This window comes from Pygocentrus nattereri, chromosome 25 (genome assembly GCF_015220715.1).
Source record: "Pygocentrus nattereri isolate fPygNat1 chromosome 25, fPygNat1.pri, whole genome shotgun sequence".
Taxonomy (NCBI): Eukaryota; Metazoa; Chordata; class Actinopteri; order Characiformes; family Serrasalmidae; genus Pygocentrus; species Pygocentrus nattereri.
The window spans coordinates 9,663,934-9,686,368 of record NC_051235.1 but is presented as its reverse complement, the minus strand read 5'-3'; the positions used below and the strand labels follow the sequence as shown (position 1 = coordinate 9,686,368).

General features: G+C 38.7%; 1 protein-coding gene across 1 annotated transcript; it reads left to right on the top strand.

Moving 5' to 3' along the window:
• The first annotated feature begins 14,253 nt into the window (after window positions 1-14,253).
• On the top strand, window positions 14,254-21,386 carry LOC108425742. Its single transcript, XM_037534648.1, has 6 exons — window positions 14,254-14,280; window positions 14,452-14,558; window positions 15,553-15,649; window positions 17,198-17,543; window positions 20,119-20,205; window positions 20,299-21,386. Exons 1-6 carry the CDS (start codon window positions 14,272-14,274, stop codon window positions 20,511-20,513), a joined length of 861 nt encoding a protein of 286 aa, XP_037390545.1. The 5' UTR covers window positions 14,254-14,271; the 3' UTR covers window positions 20,514-21,386.
• The last annotated feature ends 1,049 nt before the right edge of the window (window positions 21,387-22,435 follow it).

The following is a 22,435-nucleotide window of genomic DNA, read 5'->3' as shown; positions in this document are numbered from 1 at the left end:
CACAAACATTGGCCATGCCAAAATAAAACAGACAGCACCACTACAGCTTCTTTCATAGAAAAAAATATGTGCAAATACTGAAATAAAAAAAATACCTTTTAAACACAATAAAACTTCTAATTTCTAATGCTTCTAATTTTGTAAATGAAAATGAAATGAAATAGATTCAATCAACATTCTTAAAGAAAAAATGTACACTCACTGAGCATTTTATTAAGAACACCTGTACACCTGCTCATTCATGCAATTATCTAATGAGTCCATCATGTGGCAGCTGTGCAGTACATAAAATCATGCAGATAAGCGCCAGCAGCTTCAGGTGATGATCACATTAACCATCAGAATGGGGCAAAAATGTGATCATAGTGATTTTGACCGTGGCATGATTATTGGTGCCAGACAGGTTGGTTTGATTTCTATAACTGCTGATATCCTGGGATTTTTACACACAATAGTCTCTAGATATTACTTGGATTGATGTAATAAAAAGAATCCAGTTAGTTTCAGATATGCAGAATGAAATGCCTTGTTGCTGAGAGAGGTCAATATAGAATGGCCAGACTGATTTGAGCTGACAGAAAGGCTACAATAACTCAGATACATCTCTGTACAAGTGTGGTGAGCAGAAAAGCATCTCAGAAGGCTGCAGTGGGCACAGGCTCACCACAACTGGACATTTGAAGACTGTAAATATTTATCCTAGTCTGATGATTCTCAATTTCTGCTGAGGCACCTGGAAGATAGGGCCAGAATTTGGCACCAACAACAAGAATTCAAGAACCCAACCTGCCTTGTCTCAACGGCCCCCGCTGGTGGAGTGGAGTGGGGAATGTTTTCTTGGCACTCTTTGGGCCTGTTAATACCAATCAATCATTGCTTGAATGCCTATTTGAATACTGATGCTGACCATGCGCCACATGGCCACAATGTACCCATCTTCTAATGGCTACTTGATACCAAAGCAAATGATAGGCACCAAAGCAAAAGTAGTCTCAGACTGGTTTCATGAACATGACAATGAGTTCAATTCAGTCACCAGATTTGAACCCCATCAATCGCCTTTGGGACGTGGTAAATTCACAGCATGAAAGTGGATCTGAAACATCTAAAGGACTTACATGATGCATGCAAGGTTTAACATGGACCAGAATTACAAAAGAATGTTTCCAACATCTTGTGGATTCCATTCCCAGAACTGAGGCTGCTTTGGGAGCAAAGGGAGACCCTACAGGATTAGTATAGTTTTCCTAATTAAGTCCTTGATCAGTGTGGGGACCTCAAACAGGTGGGAATTATAATTTATGTGTCACCTGATGACATGTTTGGTGTCCAATGTTTGTTTCTTCCTCATAGCTCTACTGCAAAATTAAGTTTGGTACAAGGGGAAAACAGTCTAAATGAGATTTTTGTTGAGTTGCTTTAAGAGACATAGGTAGGAAGATTGCAGGGCATTTACAGGATATAGATGATGAAGGGATGAATAGTCGTGTCCTCTGGCATAACCAAGGTTTAAAGGGATGTTAGGTTGATCTATGACAGAAGGCAACCTACAGGATAATTTAAGGACGCAAAAGTGGTCCACTTAGAGTTTTGACAAAACACTAATTCCAATTTATCCCAAGGTGTTCGCCTGGGTGGGTTTTGAAACCTACATGGGTCAACAGCCACATTCTATCCTGATTTTCATCCTTGAGCCAGGTGTACAGAGTACTGAAGTAGCTCAGCAGAGGTTGCACATCAATCTTGATTTCCCCCAAAACCTCCTCCAAAGCATGTGTCCAAGACTGTCAGTAAACAAAACACTATAACTTAGATCATTATATGTATATATCACAATGTTACAGTAAACAAAGGAATAGTTCACTAAATTTATGTCAAATGTAGTCTTTCAGTGTCTGAAGTTTACTTCTTTAATTTTTTATTGGTGCTTTGGGGTTGGTACAATTTAAGTCTATGTCACCCCAAACGATTTTCAGTGCTAATACACTATATGGTCAAAAGTATGTGGACACCTGACCATCACAGCTATATGACCTTTTAGGACATGTTCCAAAGCCCAGGCATGAATATGGAGTTGCCCCCACTAAAAGCTTCCACACTTCTAGGAAGGCTTTCTACAAGTTTCTGGAGTGTATATGGGGGAACCTGTGCCCATTACCTGTTCATCACAAAGGTGTTTGGTGGGGTTGAGTTCAAGGTTCTCCTCTTCACTTCCACTAGCTCCCTGGGGGGGATTCCGAGGCGCTCCCAGGCCAGCTGGGCGATATAGTCACGCCAGCATGTCCTGGGTCTTCCCCGGGGTCTCCTCCCGAGTGGACTTGCCTGTGACACCTCCCAAGGGAGGCGTCCAGGAGGCATCCTAACCAGATGCCCAAACCACCTCAGCTGGCTCCTCTCGACGTGGAGAAGCAGCGGCTCTACTCCGAGTCCCTCCCGGATGACCGAACTTCTCACCCTATCTCTAAGGGTCCAGACACCCTGCGGAGGAAACTCATTTCGGCCGCTTGTATTCGCGATCTCGTTCTTTCGGTCATTACCCAAAGCTCATGACCATAGGTGAGGGTATAGGTGGAACTGGTATATTGTCCTATTTAATTTACTATTATTATAATTATTGATATTATATTATCATAATTGGATAGTTCCAGTCCTAAAATCTGATTGGCTGAGTTGCATTCAAAGCCATTGTAAACTTCAGGATATAAGCAGTTCTATGACTACCTCACAGCAACTGAATTGTGTATTACTACGCCATGGCATGGAAAAAAATCGTTAATGCCTGTTAACGGAATAATCTTTGACTCTCATGCTCTCACACATGGGCTACCATGTATATTGATGAAGTGGATATTTTGATAGGCTAAAACTCCTTATCAAAAATACTACCCTTATTAAGCTTCTTGTTTCCATTCCACCTTAATGGTGCAGCAGCTGTGACTAGCTATCACAAACATTAGCAAATGAGACAAAATACTGACCTGTTGCTTCTGTGAAACAGCAAAAATAAGTTATGGTTATTCAGCTGTTAAACGGACATAGAGAAACCTCATGTCATGCCTTTCAGCTCTCCAAGAAGCTGAAGTCAGACTTTTTTGCCAGCTGCTTGTTCGAATTTTACTTGAAAACTTTTATATAAAAGTATTCAAGTAAGAGTAAATGAGCAGTTCATTAAAAACCTGCTTAAGTATTGAGTTACTTAGTTACTTTTTCATATTCCCACTGTCACAAACTGAACATATTTCTGAGCTGACTCAGCTACTGGAAATAATCTTTCCAGAAAAACACTAAAACTAAAGTTCTGAGAGCTGAGACTGATCACAGTTCCCTCTGCTAGTCATCTTTCTGTGAACTGTGTAAGGCATTGCACTGCATGCATACCATGGTTAGGTGTAGTTTATCTGTTTTTTCAAAAAAGTATTTTAGAGTCCCTGAAAGACTGGGTAGAGGATGTTACTGTTTAATTTACTTTATTCAAGATAAAAAAAACTGAATTAATGGTGTAAATTTAGTGAGAGTCCTGCTGCTCATCAGCTCCCTGGACGCTAGCTTACCTTCTACAGACAGTAAACACATTCACAGCCTTTAAACTGTGTGTATATATATATATATATATATATATATATATATATATATATATATTCACTGATATAAAAGCATTTTACGCTTTTAGGCTTAGATTTTTACCATATTTCACTGGTAATCATGCTAATCATACAGAATCAGACATTATCACTGCACTTCACAGTTAAACAGCTACACAGCAGAGAGAGAGTGAGAGAGAGAGAAGAAAAAGAGGGAGAGAGAGAGCAAAAGACAAAGAGAGTGGGAGAGAGGAGGTGAGAGAGAGAGAGAGAGAGAGAGAGAGAGAGAGAGAGAGGGTGTCGAGGTGGGGAGGGATCAGATCAGGACAGTCAACAATAGTGTGACATTATCACTGTCTGTCACTGTAGTTTAAGAAGAGCCTGTTTTAGATTTCTATCTCAGCTGTTCACGACTGTTTATCTCCACAACAGCAGCTAAGCTAGACTGTATAAACAGGTAAACTGTAGGCTGTGGGTGACACCTGTTACCTAAAGTTGCTGACAGACACTTGTAATAAAATATACACAGCAGATTTCAAGTTCAATGAACAGAAGCATTAGAAAAGAAAAAAGGAATCCACAAACAGCCCTGTTTAGCTTGGATCAGCTAGCTCAGCTAACGTTGCCTAACGTTGCCGCTGATAATAACGCTGGTTTCTTTAGTTCATGTGAAATGCATCCAGACGACTGTTTGGACGTAGTCTGTTCTTTGTGTGTGCTGGTTAAGACCCTGTCCTTCTCCACTAAACGGATCATCTATGTAGTGTTTTTCCTGGCAGAGCTGCTGTTTTTGGATCGGTGAATCTTTTAGCTTATTTAACTGTGCTTCATTCTTACTGTTTTCTGGGCTGAAATGCTCATAATTTTTACTCTGTAACATTATGAAAATTAAAGTTTCGAAGTAAAAGTTTTTCATAAAAAATTAACTCAAGTAAGAGTAAAAGCACTATGATTTAATTCCACTCCAAAAAGTACCATTACAGGGAAAGCTGTACTTAATTACTATAACAAGAGTAAATGTAATTTGTTACTTACACAATGCATTTGTCTTTCTTATCTTGACAAACTATTGTGCGTGCATGTGTGTGTGAGAGAGAGAGAGAGAGAGAGAGAGAGAGAGAGAGAGAGAGAGAGAGAGAGAGAGACAGACAGACAGACAGACAGACAGACAGACAGACCGAAGGACACAGCATACATGCATCATGTACAAGAAATACATAAGCAACACACACACAGTAAAACTCTGGCCTTCATGTGTTGTATAGGCTGGCATGAACAGACTATGTGCTCAGTTGAGCTGGTCTGTTGTGTAGACTGATGTGGATACTGTATCTGTTCAGTGGTGCTGACATTTCTCAGACTAATATAAATGTGTTCAATTTCGTACCATTGCATTGTTCAAAATAAACATGTTTTCCACCCATGTGTTTTATTAAAAAAAGGGTGAGGGTGGATAAAGAGGAAAGGAGCAGTACCACCGAAAGCCATGGGGGCAAGGTCAAGCCAAATGTTCACGTGAGACACAAACTGAACATGAAATGAAATGCCTACATTTAAATAAAAATAAAATAACTAAATAGCTAAAATAAATTTTAAAAAAAGGTAAAATAAAAATAAATTTAAAACTAAACTATTAAAACATCAGACCAAACGCTGTCAGACCAAACAGCCTCAGAAAAAAGGTATCAGAGCAAACACAAGCCTGGTCAAGAGTATACTGGTTAATATAATTTGGAAAACTATTGTGTATTCTCAATATAAATGCCAATATTACATTTTCACAGTTTTTTCTGAGGCCATTTGGTGTGCCACCTTTTTCTGAGCCCGTTTGGTCTCACATTGTTTGGTCTGATGTTTAGTTTCACCAGATCTGATACATGGCGATGGTTTTTGTTGAGATTCAAAGTCATTTAGCTTGAGCATTGATGGTGTTCTGAGGTCTGAGGATGTCCTAAAATGCCCCCCTCCCCGATATTTAACATATATTATTTAACATATATTTGCATGTTGGCCTGTTTGAAAATGAAAAAGCAAAGTGGCAAATAAAAAGTAAATCTTTTCTGATATTTCTATGTGCGCCAATGTTCATTTGCATTTGTTTCTTCATTCTGGAACTTAAAGCACGTCAACGCTGAAAAGTTAATCACATACTTTCACTTTGCTGTTGATTTATCCATTTTGCATTTTCATTTTCATTTTGTCACATATGCAGCCTATTGCTATGAAAAATTTTTGATTTTGATTTTAGTTTTGACATGTATTCTGCATTTCATGAAGCCAAAGCAAAAGTAAAGCTAGGATTTTCTTTTCTCTATTAGCTTTTTCATTTTAGATTTGGCCATGAAATTCCAGACTAACCACTAAAATCAAATGACAAATAGCTGTTTACACAGACAATCTTTTAAATTTATTTTTGGCTTGTTCTTATATGAAAAATGAAGTTTCAAATGTAGGTATTTCATTTCATGTTCAATTGTGGCACAATATTTGGACAGATGTTTGGAAAAAGAAATCGCAAAAAGAGGTTTGCATTTACATTTTAATTTCTTTTTTTGGCCAGTTTAGCCTCCCATATGAACACTTCTATCGTTGACCCTTGTGTGTAAAATTAAAAGGACACAAAATGTACTTAACCCAGCAGAATGTGTAATTTTACCATGTTTACATTTGCACTCCCGAATAGATTGTAAATGGCATTAGCCACAGCACAGAGAGATGCCAAATACATTCTTACATACATACAAAACAAAAACATTCTTGGACCTGGAGTAGACCATTGTGACCCTATTTTGGCACCTGTAAGGAACTTTCATACTTCATGATGCTTAAAGAGTTATCACATTCGTGATATGTTTTGTTATTTTATTGTATTTCATTTTATTATCTATGGCACATTATAAACTTCTGCTGAAACACCTGAAGTCTTCTAGCTGCTGCTACACAGTAGTAGTCAGTAGGCTTTGGGCTTTGGTTTGTTTCTGCAGCCTTTGGCTCTGCCTCTCGAATTATTGGAATTAGAGAAACATCTGCAAACTCAAGCCACAGCTCTTTGTGTCTCAACTCCTTCACCATGTTTACAGGTGAGAATGTGATAAAGAATACGAAGAGAACACAAATTTTCATGTATATGTAAGGGTTACATTACATATGGTGGCTAAACAGAAACTGATCAGCCACAAGGTTCTGTTAATTAATTATCACATCCAATTTTGTGTTGCAAGTGGATATTCCTCCCCTATACTGAAAAGACCTAAGCATGGTGTTCTGATCAAACCAGTCATATATGGGACTGTAGCACACATTCTCCATTACTATGAGGCACATATAATGGGATGCATATGAGCCAAAAATGTATACCGAAGAAAACGTTTGGTTTTGTTTGGTTGATGGGATTATATATTAATATGTGTTTACGCATTATATTATATTATATTATATTATATTATATTATATTATATTATATTATATTATACTATATCCATCTTTAATTTTATACAATCAGCTAGGAAGTGAACAAAATAATAAGACAGAGACTGTGTTAAGAGGATGGTTTAGTTAAAAGAGATTTGAGAAGCATTTGCAAACTCAAGCCATGGCTCTTTGTGCCTCATCTCTTTCACCCTGTTTACAGGTTAAATAATCTGGTTACACTAGTCCTGAGCTCGGGGTATAACATTCACAAGAATAAATTACCAGTAAACCCGAAAGAACAGAAAAAATACAGATCTTTTCCAGCAAAGGGAGAGCATCCTTTTGCTCCCTATCACAGAGAATGAAGGCAGCATTCCCTCAGAGGTCATGGCTCTGGATTACTCTGCTGAGAGACCTGAAGAGCTGAGTCTGGTGAAGGGGAACATATACATCTCTTTGGAAAAGCCCTCGGATGACTGGTGGATAGTTAGAGATACAGATGGGTAGGAGCACACCATGGTCTCAAATGGGTGCCACTGGAGAATACTGGAGCAAGAATATTTAATTTCAGTTGTAATAATATTCAGAAATTTAATAAGGTTGAGTATCAACTCAAGATTAAGTGCCTACCAATACCACATATAATTAAAACAATATTACATTTCATCACTGTTTGCTAGGAAAGGCAAAGAATGTCCAGACTTGTAAATGTTGTTTCAGGTGTGAGACCATAGTAAAGTAACCAGTGTTCCAGTTTTCTCGGTGAGTTTTCTACAAAGAGCACTTGCTACTACTGTTTTTCGTCTCCTTTCCACCAGAGGGAGGCAGGCATTCACAGAAGGTGCTTTATCGACTGTAACACTCATATGTGCGAAAGTGTGGGTGCCCTGGTCATATTACATGTCTTGTTGAATTTTGAAGTGAACTTAAGTACAAAATAAATGCACAACTACTGTTTATTTACTTTAAATACCATTTTAAAGTCTGTTAGCTTTGCCTTTTTTAACTTACAAAAGCAACAAAGTATGTAAGTTGACTGGAAGTGTTCAAACTGTTGCATATGACTGTATTCAAATCCCCCGTGACCCAGAAGTGTAAGCAGTTTAGAAAGTGTGTATGTGTGTATTCAAATCCACATCACTCCTGGTTATCACATCTGAAGGGGGCATGGCATTATCTCTATGAGCTACTGCATATGTTGAAAAGGTTATTATTGTTTATTCAAAAGCTTGCTTCTTTGAAAGCATGGAACTTCACATGGGTTAAGAAATTAATAAGTGCTGATAAAAACAGAAAGCATCCATCCATCCATCCATTATCTTACGCTTCTCCGGGGTTCGGGTCGCGGGGGCAGCATCCTAAGCAATGAGGCCCAGACCTCCCTTTCCCCAGCCACTTCCACTAGCTCTCCAAGGGGGATTCCGAGGACTCCGATATAGTCACGCCAGCGTGTCCTGGGTCTTCCCCAGGATCTCCTCCCAGGTGGACTTGCCTGTAACACCTTCCGAGGGAGGCGTCCAGCAGGCATCCTAACCAGATGCCCGAACCACCTCAGCAGGCTCCACTCGATGTGAAAAAACAGCGGCTCTACTCCGAGTCCCTCCCGGATGACCGAACTTCTCACCCTATCTCGAAGGGAGAGTCCAGACGCCCTGCGGAGGAAACTCATTTCGGCCGCTTGTATTCGCGATCTTATTCTTTCGGTCATTTCCCAAAGCTCATGACCATAAGTAAGGGTGGGAACGTAGATCGAGAGCCTTGCCTTATGGCTCAGCTCTTTCTTTACCACAACAGACCTGTAAAGAGCCCGCATCACTGACCCAGCACCAATCCGCCTGTCAATCTCCCGCTCCCTTGTACCATCACTCGTGAACAAGACCCCGAGATACTTGAACTCCTCCACTTGAGGCAAGAGCCTATCCCTGACCGGCAGCTTCCCCCACCACCTGATCCAACTCACCACCAGGTGGTAATCAGTTGACAGCTCAGCTCCTCTTTTTACCCAAGTGTCCAAAACACATGGCCGCAAGTCTGATGACACGACTACCAATCAATCATTGAACTGTCAATGTGCACTTATGGACATCCTTGTGTTCAAACATGGTGACAAACTGTGTTTTGCACAGAAGTCCAAAAACTGAACACCACTTGGGTTCAGATCAGAGAGGCCATTCCTCCCAATCACACCCCTCCAGGTCTCACTGTCATTGCCCACGTGAGCGTTAAAGTCCCCCAGTAGGACAATAGAGTCTCCAGGAGGAGCAATTTCAAGCACCCTTCCCAAGGACTCTAAGAAGGCTGGGTACTCTGAACTGCTGTTTGGTGCACAGACAGCAGTCAGGACCCGTTCCCCAACCCGAAGGCATAGGGAAGCTACTCTCTCGTCCACCGGAGAAAACCCCAACATACAGGCACCAAATCGAGGGGCTATGAGAAAGCCCACACCTGCCTGCCACCTCTCACCATGGGCAATTCCAGAAAAGTATAAAGTCCAGCCCTTCTCAAGGAGATTGGACCCAGAGCCCAAGCTGTGTGTTGAGGTGAGCCTGACTATATCTAGCTGGTATCTCTCAACCTCGCGCACCAACTCAGGCTCCTTCCCCGCCAGTGAGGTAAAGTTCCAAGTTCCAAAAGCCACAAAAGGCAGTTTCAGCAACCGAGCATCAGAACGCCAAGGCCCACGCCTTCGGATACTGCCCGATCCACAAAGCACCGAACCCCTACTACTGCCCCTCCCTTTGGTGGTGGGTCGATGGGAGGGGGGACTCATGTAACTCCTTCGGGCTGGGCCCGGCCGGGCACCATGAGTAAATGCCCAGCCAACAGACGCTCGCTGGCGAGCCCCTCCCCCAGGCCTGGCTCCAGGGTGGGTCCCTGGTAACCCTGTTCCGGGCAGGGTACATAAGTCCTGTTTTCGTCTTTTCATAGGGGTTATTATGGATTACACTTTGTCTGACCTGTCACCTAGGACCAGTTTGCCATGGGAGACCCTACCAGCATCACGCTCCAAAAAAGTTAGGATGGAAGCATGTTTACCACTGTGTTACATCACCTTTACTTTTAACAATACATAAACATTTGGGGACCTAAAACACAAACTGACCCAGTTTTGAAAGCAGATTTTTTGCCATTCTTCTGTTATGAAGTCTTCAGCTGTGCAACTGTACAGGGCCTTTATTGTTGTATTTAAAGCTTATTAAAAAAATTGTCTCATTTTGAGACAGTTCTCGACTACAGCTAGGCTGGTGTAGCACCCACCCTCTCTGATTATGCAGCCATGCTGCTGTAATATGCAGAATGTGACTTGGGGTTGTCTTGTTGACACAAGCATGGACGGTGCCTAAAAAGCAGAATTTGTTGCTACAAAATGTTTTCAGCATTAATGGTGCTTTTCACTTTTCACTATGCACAGGTTGCTCACTAATACCACCCATAACTTGACCCTGACCTTTTCTTCTGTGGCCCAGAGAAATGCATCCATTATTTTCATAAATAATCTGAAAGGCTGAATCATCACAACACAATACACATTTCTATTGTACATCAGGAAATTTCAGAGAAGTTTCTGGATGCTGTTCCACTGTGCATAATACAGTCATAACTTGTATTTTGTGGAAACAGTAACAAACAGTGTTTATTGACAATGTTTTATTTTAAGTATTCCCAGTAATGATATCCATAGCAGAAACAGACTGGTTTTAATACAGTGCTATCTGTCATTTGCGTTCATTTGTTATTTTTGTCCTTTTCTTTTATACATCCATAAATTTCCTTTATACATCCATAAATGGTTGTAACTGTAATAACTGAAATTTCCCTCTGGGATCAATAAAGTATTCTGATTCTGATTTCCTGAATCTTTTCATTATGCACTTTAGAAGGTGAAATACCTTCATCTTAATCTTGGAAATCCCTGGCTTGGGATCATTATTTTTATACTCCTGGATTTTTTTGCTGATGCAAAGTGGTGAGTCTTAAACCATAAAGGACTTTTTTTAACAGTTCAACAATATTGCTAGTTAAATTGCCCCTGTCCCATCTTTTTCACAAGTATTTCACGCAACACTGTCAGAATGAGTGCATGTTTTACAAAGAATCAATAAGGTTGATAAGACACAACACTAAATATCTTGTCTTTGTACTGTGTTTGTTTAAGTACAGGTAAAGTAGATTTATAAAGCATTGCTTTCTGTTCTTATTTATATTTTACCTACTATCCCAACATTTTGTTGTAAATTTTTATTGTATTGTTATTCATGAACTTAAAAATAACCATAAATTAACCTATTTGTGACAATCTTTCCTAAATGTGAAACACTGTCATACATTTGTAATTTTTATATGTAAATAAGAGAACACAATCATAAAATTCTAAAATCATATAACAGAGTATGAAAAATATGACAATTAATATTGAAAGGAAAAGACAGAATTTGCTCCACCCGATGACCGCTGGGATAGGCTCCAGCACCTTTGCGCTTATGTTGCCATCATGCAATCAAATTTAAGTTTAATATTGCTTTGTTCAAATTAGGTGTCTGAAATTCTCCACCCACTCATTTGTAGAGGAAATGACACTTCCAAGCTGTAATGTTTAACCATGGTGCTTTTTCCATGGTAAATGTGACTGGGGTATATATTACCTCGCCAAGAACCGTCTGTTTGACTCTATCAATCATCAACATATTGTAGCAGGTGTGGGTTCTTTCCTGTCCTATTTAAACATCAAATGACACACATACACATGGACATCCCCAAGCACACTCTGTTGTATTTTTGCTCATGTACGTAATCATAAAACGATATCATGCATACACGCCCACATCTACATGACTGGTTCTCTGTGAAATTATTTGACTCCATCATCCATCAACACAGTGCAGCAGGTGTGGGTTCTTCCAGACTTCCTTAAACATCAAATGACATACACACACATGGACATCCCCAAGCACAAGCTCTTGTATCTTTGCTCATGTACATAATCATAAAACGATATCATGCATACACGCCCACATTTGAATGACTGGTTCTCTGTGAAATTATTTGACTCCATCAACCATCAACACAGTTCAGCAGGTGTGGGTTCTTCCAGACTTCCTTAAACATCAAATGACATACACACACGTGGACATCCCCAAGCACACGCTCTTGTGTCTTTGCTCATGTACGTAATCATAAAATGATACCGTGTATACACGCTCACATTTGAATGACTGGTTCTCTGTGAAAAATTGCATCACTTTAGAAAGTCTGCTGTAATCACGTTTGTGTTGTAGTTGGAAGAACACTTGCACACTTAATATTTGATCCACAGCTGATTTAAATACTACACACAAAATCCATCCAGTACAGGGCTCATTCTTTTTCATCACATTTCAAAACTGTGTGTATGTGGCGGCGCCCTGGTGAGGAGTACCAAGACATCTGTCTCTTGCCTACAGTCAAGCATGGTGGTGGTAGCATCATGGTCAGGAGCTGCATGAGTGCCGCCGGCATTGGGGAGCTGTGGTTCACAGGGGATTCGAGGGAAACACGAATTCCAACATGTACTGTGACATTCTGAGGCAGAGCATGATCCCCTCCTTTCAGAAACGCTGCAGTTTCCCAACATGATAATGACCCCAAACACACCTCAAAGATAACAACTGCTTTGCTGAATACATAGAGGAAGCCCAAATCATGATGTGTGTTCCTCTGACAATGTTCTGCTTCCTCTCCCATTTCCTTTTTTTCACTTTGGCTGACTTTACTTGCACTGGGGTCTGTGGTTGTATGTTTGTGTGTCTGTGTGTGTGTGTTTCTGTAATTACGAGAACTAGTGTGGTTACGGTTAGATTAGAAGTAAACATTGTTAACATCATGGTCATATTGAGATCTTGGTCGAATGGTGGAATTCTTTCCTGACAGTTAGATTTCAGGTTATAAAATACATAATTATGGGAAGTGTTTTTATAGTTCTGTTCAGTCCTTAAAGAGGTTATTTTTTTTCCATTAGCATAAAAGACTTTGCTGCGCAGCTCTCAGAACAAAAAAAATGATTGTGTAGCTGAACTCATCTAATGTTTAGCAAGACTTTGCTCACAATGATGACAGATAACGTAGCAGAACAAGCTTTTATGCAAAGTCTCATCAAAATTATGTTGAACCATTTCCAACAAGTCTCATGTGCTTTATTCTCTGTTTCCAGCTTCCAGAAGAGAGGTCCAATTTTCATCTACTTTTCAGTGATCTTGAAGAGGACAAGTAACATCAATCACACTACATACACTTCAATCTGCAGTCATCACACTACATACACTTTATATATTTACAATGAACTCCCCCCAAATGCCTGTTCTTGGAACCATCATGCCAGTGAATAGATCAGATTGTAAGTATCTTGTCTACATTAGTAACTCCTAGTTCTCTTGATATGAATGGGGGAACCTGCATGATGTCTCTGCTTTGTCATTACTACAATTCAGTTAAAACTGTTCATGTACACGGTAAAGCCTGAATAGACTCTTGATGTGCTTTAGTAAGTGATACTTTTTTTTTTTTTTTAAGTGATACTTTTTTTTTTCTTTTTTTTTTTTTTTTTGATCCCACAACCGAGGAAATTCCCGGAAATTAGTACATTAAAATACGAGAAATTACAAAATTGTCTCACAGTAGAAAATCAACATCCACAAAGGATCAGAAAAAAGAAAGATCTAGAAGCAGATACAGTTCATTTCTAAAGCTCATGCTTAGAATTTCACCTGAAAGTGTGAGCAATTTCTCATGAGCTTGTGGTTTTTGTTTCTGTGACATTTCCGTTGCCTTTCTCTGTGGGTTGTTTTCACCCCACTCCTCACTAGAATTCAGGTAAACCTAATTAGGTTATGTACTGTTTCCCTCATTGTGCTCATAAAAGCACAGTGGCCCTGTTGCAGGTGTTGTAATAATTACAGGAAAGAGTGAAAAAAAAGAATAAGGAAATCATATGTAGTAGACTACAGATGTGTTATATCCTCATTTTTATATCCCACTCCATTCACTGTGTTTCGTATATACTTTCACCCAGAGCGTACCTTCCTTTTTCAAAAGAGAGGTACATTGTTTCCATTGCTGGTGGCATCATTACTTGTTCCTCTCCTGTGACTGTGCACTGCTTCCTCTTTCCTCGAGAATGCCTCACAATCCGATGAGGTCAACTCTGAATATATTTAGTCGTGGACCCGCCCACTTTCTTGCTGTATATATATGAGTGAGGTCTTGTGCTCCTGCCAGAGTCGTTAGCATCTGCCAAGGCGTGAAGATGGAACAGGTACAGAACAATCATTATTTATCATTATAAAGACTCAACCTTTCTGTCTGTCTGTCTTTTTCTAAAACAATTGGACATAATATAAAATTGATTCCGTTTCATAATGATTTAACTTCTGTTTCAAACATTGCGTTTGAGTTGTGTTTGAATTGTGCTTGTGTTGTTTTCTAGGCCAATCGTCTTTGTGGGGGGGTTTCCCTGCTTCACACAGTGGTTGATGGGAAACATCACTATGAAGTAAAGAATGTTTTGACAGATATACGACGTAAATTTGTCAGGTAAGATCGACTGCACATTTCACCAACTATGCACTTCCATTCAGAGTAGCTGCATCAATCAGTGATACATAAATGTTGTATGTGCTCAAATAACGTCTTTGCATTGCAATTATGTCCTTTTATTTTTATACACTTAAACTGTTGAGACATCTTAGACATCAATCTTGATATTGGCACTCATTCGGTGCCAGTTAACTTTGAAACAAAGTCAGTCGTTTGTGTATATTAATTGGGTCGTAAACAATCCTGCTCAATTCAACACAATTTCTGTATCCCTTTAAATTAATCCTAAGATATTACATAGTAATTAATTGGAAAACAATGTAAACTCGTTGAGTTATTTTTAAGTTTCAGAGATGTGGACTAGAAGCTTGGACTGGCTTGCTGGCCCAGGCCATTTTTCATTGATTTGAGTGAATTACTGTCCAGTAGTTTATTTACTTTTGTTCAGTATGTGAGTTAGTTAAGGCTGAACAGTTATTTGTTTTTTTATAACAAAATCACAGTTTCAAATAGTGTGATTTTTCACATAGGCTGCAGTTTTAGAGCAAGCAAAACAATAGTTAGGCATAGAGTGCATAGTTTGCACTCTAACTCATGCACAGGCATGTCCTGTAACTCTTTGGCAGAAGAGTTACAGAGCTCATATCCCACTTTTTCTGCACTTATCAGGTTTGTGTGGTTTTACATACCAAAAAACCTCCTACTTCATTTTTCTCATTATAATTTTTTCATAATTTAACCTTGTTTTCATTACTGGGGCTTTAGGGCTGATGTATGTACATTACCCCTGTTCTGTACATTGTAAAACTTCGATAGAGTTACTATGTTAATATAAACTTAAAATGAAAATCTCTGTCCCCAAATGTTGACCGGTGGTGTACAATATTCACAGTTTACACTCTGTAGAACCAGTTTTACTGTCTATGGGATTTCATGTATAATGCAGCTGGTGAAATAACTTCATGGTTTGTCTACCTTTTTCATTCTGCAGGAAGGGAGACAAAATCCTGATGATAAATGGTGTGAAAACTAAGGATTTGCCCCCGGAGAAGTTCGCCAGCATGTTAAGTTCAGGAGCTCCCATCTTGGTTAGTAGTTTCGGTTGCACAAAGAAACACAAGAAACGAGGTCAGAGTAGTAATCAGGACTGAACCTGAAAACAGCTTCATAACTTTCTGTTTGAGTCTGATCTGTAGCATCAAGTTTTTTGTCCAAAACAGACACAATCTGCATCATTAAGTTTTGAGTATGACACTGAATAATTCTCCCCACATCGTGCCCCAAGCACCAAATAAAACCTGATATTTCTGGTCATAGCACTGGTTAAATTACGATGTAACAACAATAACAGCCAGCACTAGATCAGGTATACAGAATGATGTTTTTTTTTTTTTTTTTAAATCAGCTATCCAAAATGACATTTAAATTCTGCTCCAGCAAATTTATTCATCAAGCAATGCTTTCGAAAACCCAAATGTTTTTAAATTGGAATAGCTATTCATAATGTGCTGTTCTAGTGAAGTGCAGGGCTAAAATAGCAAGTTAGTCTGTTTGATTCTAAACCTGAATTTATTCACATGAACATCTCACCACTTATATTTCAAACAAATAACAGAAAAATGTAAATATACATAAGAATATAAATTAATATAAATTTCCTTTTGGTTACACTAAACAGTACAATCCTGAATTAATGTGCTCCAGTCGTTATTTTGACATAGTAAGTCATTATTAAGACATAAGTCATCATAAATCGAGCTCTTGACATATTGCTGTTGAAATAGAGCAAAACACATAGTTTTTGTCCTACACTTGGCAGGAATGGGCATCCATATATGGGCATCGCGGAGCTCCGTAGTTAATTCTGTCTGTATATGTGGTTTGAGACGCAGCCATACACCTCGAACGAAAATCAAATAAATAATAAAGTGTTGATGTCGCTAATGATTGTAATGGCAGAAATGTTCTATATACAATATTTCAGTGAATTTACACAGTTTGGAGGTTGTGAAGATAAGTCTGTGTGTTACTTTATTAGATATCATATGAATATATTCTCTGGGCTTGTCTGTATAGCTGATCATGGATGTACGGCACCCGTTGAAGCTCCACTGTAGAACAGGGGCAAAGTGGGAGGCAGGTTATGAGAACGAGAAATGTGAACCTGAGTCCAACACATGTTTGAGAAATGCAGTCAGGCTCTTGTCGGGTTCAAACGTGGATTTTAAAATCTCTTATTAGGAAACTGCACAGTCACTGGACAGCTGGCATGTTTCATTGTGTTGCTGATGCTATTGAAAGTGATGCCATTCACAACTGTTAGTGATTGGATCTATTCTTTTATTTTTCATGTACAGTTTTGATATTTCTCACCGCAGGCAACAGTTTACGTAAACCACAGACACACGTACACACATACACAGGTGCAAACACACTTCAGTTCTGTTAAAAAAGTACTGAACGACAGAGAAGTGAAACATATGTCACAACTGAGTTAGTACAAAAGGGGCTGAAGTGTGTATTTGCACAACCTTTTTTCATAACCCAACCGGACATTTAAAGAGAAGCCACTTTTGAGACTCAGACTGTGGTCAGCGATATCAAAACTTACAAAGTTTTTGTTCTTCTGTTCACAGACTATACATGAAGCCAGCATCAACACAGACATAAATGAATGTCTGGAGTCTGACGCCATGCGACCTTACCGCAAGGAGAAGATCACCTTGCACTTCAGAATGGCTATGGTTAGAGAGGAGAGTCTGGAGGGAGAAGAAAATGGAGTGGACCCAGCTGTGTGTGAATGGGAGAGCGACTACACTGAAAATGACCAGGAAATGCTCCTTGTGTCCATGAATGAAACCAGTGTAGCAGTTTTGAGTGGAAGAGGCTGTGATCCTGAAAACCCCTGCAACAACTGCGGCTCTCATGAGTGCAACCTCAGTGAAGTTGTTGTGGCAGCTCAGATGTGCGAAGTTACATCAGGTAAGAGTTAAAACATCACCTAAAGGGACACCTAGTCAACTTCTCTTAGCACCTTCACCATGGTGAGTGAAACCGGTGCACATGTAGCCTGTAACAGTTTTTTGCATGAAGGTGGAAATAACAGTTATTTTTATTTAACTAATTTGTTTCCCTTAAATGATTTTGTCAGTATGTGCTCAAATCTCTAAATTTAGTACTTTCTGGATGCTCTTGACCAAAATAATGTCTCTTCTTGGGCTGTGAAATATAACAATATTTAACGATATTGTAATAAATCACAACAAAATGCAGAATATGTTACCATCTGAAACACAAAATAGCTGCATATTTCATCATAATGAGAGCATAATTAGTCTTGTTTAACTGGATTTAGTGCAGTGCAGTGTGTGTAGCGTTTCAGCCAAATCAGAAAAAATATTGTCATTCATAGTTTTTTTTAAAAGTGGCATCATTAGTTCTTTTAAGCGTTTGTTAACTATCTGCTCCAACTCAGCAGAAAAAAATAGATGTTGTCACATCATGTATCATGAAAAATTCTTAAGGTATTATAATACTGTATTATACTGGCAGAATGAAACGCATGTAGGTCTGAGACCATTTCTTCTTGAGGAAGATCTCCACATCTTCTGAGTTCTCTGTCTTTGCTTGAGTACTGTCCACTTCATGACTGAATTTAGATCAGGTGACTGGGACAGCCTGGTTAAGAGAGCAATTTGTTGAATATATATCATTCAATTGTTGAATAAATATCATATCATATCAATTTAATTAGCTTGAAGGTCATATGGCTGTATATAAGTACAATTTCCACCGTATGGCTAAAGCAGTTTGGCTGTTTTAGGCACACTCATTGCTAATATACGATCATTTTCAGTCATTTTAACTAATCACCAAACATGAAGACATCTAAGAGTCATTTCAGGAAGTACGAAATGTGTAAAGCCAGGAGTTTTTGGGAAGATTGAAGTGTAAGCCAATAAAAAAAGGACTGCCATGATGAAACTTTGAAAGAACTTTCACAAGCATCCACTTCACACAGTGACACTGTAACTGCAATGGATCTCTGCAAAGTCTTTGTGCAGATGTGAAAATGTTGACAGCGATATGCAAGGACATCAAAATGCAAGGAAGGCTGACAGAGAAGAAATAACGCTGGTTTGAATGGGATAACAGAAGGAGTCAATGGAATGTCACTCGCATGCTGCAAGAAAAAAACTAATTGGATCAAGAACATAGATCCCTATGGGCTAAATCTACAGGTCTGATCACCTTTTGTGATTCAGCAAAGCTTAAACTGTCTGCCCAAGACATGGGCAGAATCACCTACTCAGCAATCAAGTTTGGGCTCCGCTATGCCAGATGGCTCTGTCAATATGAGGATCTGGAGGTCATACAGGACTTCATAACCAAAGTCTTAGACTACTAAAGGCAAAGGTGAATAACTGATTACCCAGTCAAGACGATCATCAGCAACCTGATGGTCAAAGGTTCAGTTGGACAGTTAAGGCCCGAAAATCAACCAATTAAACATCTCTAAATATTACACAGTATGTTTATTGCAACACAAAGACAACTAAACATGATACGCACATGACAACACAACCATAATTAACTGCCAGTGTGGCACACTGTGTTCAAGCCTGAAGCCAGAAAAAATAGCCAAAAATAGGCCTGGACCTCAATTAATAGAAGATAGTAACAATTTATATTGCAATCATAATATTGGCCAGAAAAATCCTGCAGCACTGCCATGCCCAATGCCATTTGTCAGTTAGAATGGTGTGAAGCTCATCAAAGCCTGACTTCTGGAGTACTTAGAAATATGTTGGAATATGTATAAGAACTTAAATAGCCAGCCCCAGCCCTTAACTCCATCTAGCAATTTTGTGATAGTTGGAACAGATCTCATAACCTGACACAGTGCCCAACCTCAATAATGCTCATGAGGGCTGAATGGAAGTAAATCCTCACAGTTGTGTTCTAAAAGTGCATAAGCTCTTTACTTAAAATACTTAAAATAGTTCATTAAAATACACAACACCAAAACACTTGTTGGTAAGTTAAATTAAAATAGTTTAATTACAGAGACGTATATTTGACAATAGTGTGTGTTTTCTTCCCATTTGCAAAGCCAAGGTCCAAAAAACGTTTAATATCATGGTTCATGTCATCTGGGGATTAAATTTTCCTTTAAAATAGTTTTAACTAGGCTGTAACATTTGGAGGGGGTGGCCATCAAGCATCTAATATGCTTTATCCCATCCCCGTTCTGTCTTTTTATTTTTCTTTCCTTTTATTTTTTTAACTCTTTAAATGTTGTACAAGTACATGTTTTAGGTTAATATTAATTCTGGCAACAAACATATGGAAATCAGTTAGCTATGGAGTAACTTTAGCAATGAGCTGTTTGAAAATTAAGGAAAACAAAAAATATATTTTTTTAATCCTTAAACATTGAAATGGTATAAGCTACTTTAATTGAAATTTATCATGCTTACATTTGTGTGCTAGACATACAGTGTTTTAATAGCTAGTGATGTTTGTGGTAGAGACTATTGAACTTCTTTTTCTTCAGTTGCCAGGCAATACATCAAGAAATTTGGCGAACAAAAACATTGGATCAGCCTTGTAAGATCCAACCCTGATCACACTTCCTTGTCAGGTCAGCAAAGATTCATATTATATCATTTACAAGTGTTTTTTATGGGCATAATGTAAGGCATTATGACACATTAGCATTTTGTTTGTTTTTCAGCGGAAATCACTATCTACTACTACATCTCAAATATACTACCAGATCTTGGTAGAGGTGTCCCTGTTGTACTAAACTTCACTGACTCCAATAACTTCCTGAATTGCACATGTGAGGATGGTAAAGTAGTTTTGAAAATTGAGGTAAGTTGTAATTTGTTTATTTGTATGTCTTTAAATACATGCATAGCAGTAACTTATTATTACAACTTATCTTGAAGTTTATTCTTCATGACATTAACATTAAATTCACCAGTTTAGGCCACCATCTAATCATCAGTACAGACCAGGGAGGTTCAAAGTCCATATAAGGACCAAAATCATTGGTGGTGGCTAATAATACAGTCTTAAGGTGTCTTCACATATAGTTCTTTTTAAATTAACCAAATTGAGTTCTGATAAAGTGAACCTGAAAGGGAACCAACTGCAAATGACCTCAGTTCTTTTTGTGTTCACAACATAAGCGAACTATAAAGTGGACTTTCTGGTCCTTTGAGATCTCAGACCACTTGAAAAAGTCAACGCTGCTGTCTTGATCACTGACAGGCTTTATCCTGAGTAGAACCTTATAAATGACCCTTAGTCTGTTTTTAGCTGTTGAAGTGCTGCGTGCTGTGGCTGTGTGTGTGGTGATTCTCAAGGATAAAACACATGATAAAAATAACATGAACCAATAATATTATACTTTTATTAAATGAAAAGTCTGGTTCAGGGGGCCAGGAGTCCAACACAGTTTGACGATTTCCCTACTCAAAAGCACCTTCTAAATCTAACAACAAAATGATGAGTTGAACCAGGTGCATTTGAGCAGATTCAAAAAGGCACAAACAAAAGAAAGTGCTACTGGTAGGAAAATAAACATAAAAAATCACAGGTGCTTCTGGAGTGGGATTAAAAAATTGAGAATGATTGAACATCCATGGAACTCTTCTTCATCTTTTCCTCATTCACTTGTTCTCACAGTTGAATTCCTTGTATACTTTTTGTCATTTAGTCTTTACAGCCCTCAGTATGGGAGAGCTGTTTGTCTTTTTTGATATGTGGTCTAACTAAACTTACTGTATTGGATATTTCAGTGCTGTGGTGACAAATCACAACTGAAGAAAATCTGTAAGGATGACGAGGAGACGTGGCCTTTTGTCTTCTACATGACGACTGCAAAGGACAGCACGCAACACTTTGAGTCAGCTGCACACAGAGGTTGGTTTATCCAGACAAAACAAGCTAATATCCCAGTGGACATGGAAAACAGACCAGAACAAATGAAGAAAAGCTTCCACTTCCTTATCTACTTCAATTCCAGAACATAGTGAGGTCATCTTTTTTGTCCAAGTGAGGCCAGAGTAATTCACCATTCCAGTACACATGGGGTTCAGAGTTGAAATTAATTCATTCTTTAAATGTGAATTGACTGAAATTATAACAGTTGTTGGTATAAATTAGCAGCAGCAAAAGAGTTGAAGTTGCCGTTTGACACAGACTTGTCAAATACTTTATATTGCTGTTGTCAGAAGAAAACTTTGTTTCTCCATTTTTGTCAACTTTCAGTTTTTGACATAATTTGAAAATACCTGGTGTCCTTTACATTGTTTATAAATTTCATAATGAAGGCACCAAAAGAAATGCCCCAAAATGACTCGGAAAAAACTCTGGTTCCATTCACTTACATTAAAAGTAAAGTAGGTTTTTTCCTTCTCCTGTAAAGTTACCATTTTGGAGATACAAGGTTTTCTTCTGACAACAGCGATATTCTTCACAGAGTAATGTTAACCTTGTCAATATTAATGGTCCTCACATTATTCTTTATGAGATACATTGTCATTTTTGGTGTAAATGTTCTTTTAAAGCTTCACTATGCTACATTAGCTGAAAATATTTATTGAAAATTGATGTTGTAGGAGGCTTTTAGACGATGTCACATGTCACAACATCACATGCACAGGCTTAAAAAGATGGTCCACTGCAATGTTTAGGTCTCAAATGTAAAATCGGCATCATTCACGTCCTTAGAAGACACCAACCTTCACCACAACTGATGTTTTGTACATTGCACATTATTTGCAATTAACACATTTCCACCAGAGAGGTCTCCAAATCCACAAAACTTGCATAGTAGTGTTAAGGTCAGGTCTTTTTAAAGC

What these genes read in the sequence shown, in the direction of transcription:
- LOC108425742 (XM_037534648.1), top strand. An exon ending in ATACGACGTAAATTTGTCAG is followed by an intron (nt 14,559 to 15,552) that starts GTAAGATCGACT and finishes TTCATTCTGCAG; the next exon opens with GAAGGGAGACAAAATCCTGA. An exon ending in GATGTGCGAAGTTACATCAG is followed by an intron (nt 17,544 to 20,118) that starts GTAAGAGTTAAA and finishes CTTTTTCTTCAG; the next exon opens with TTGCCAGGCAATACATCAAG.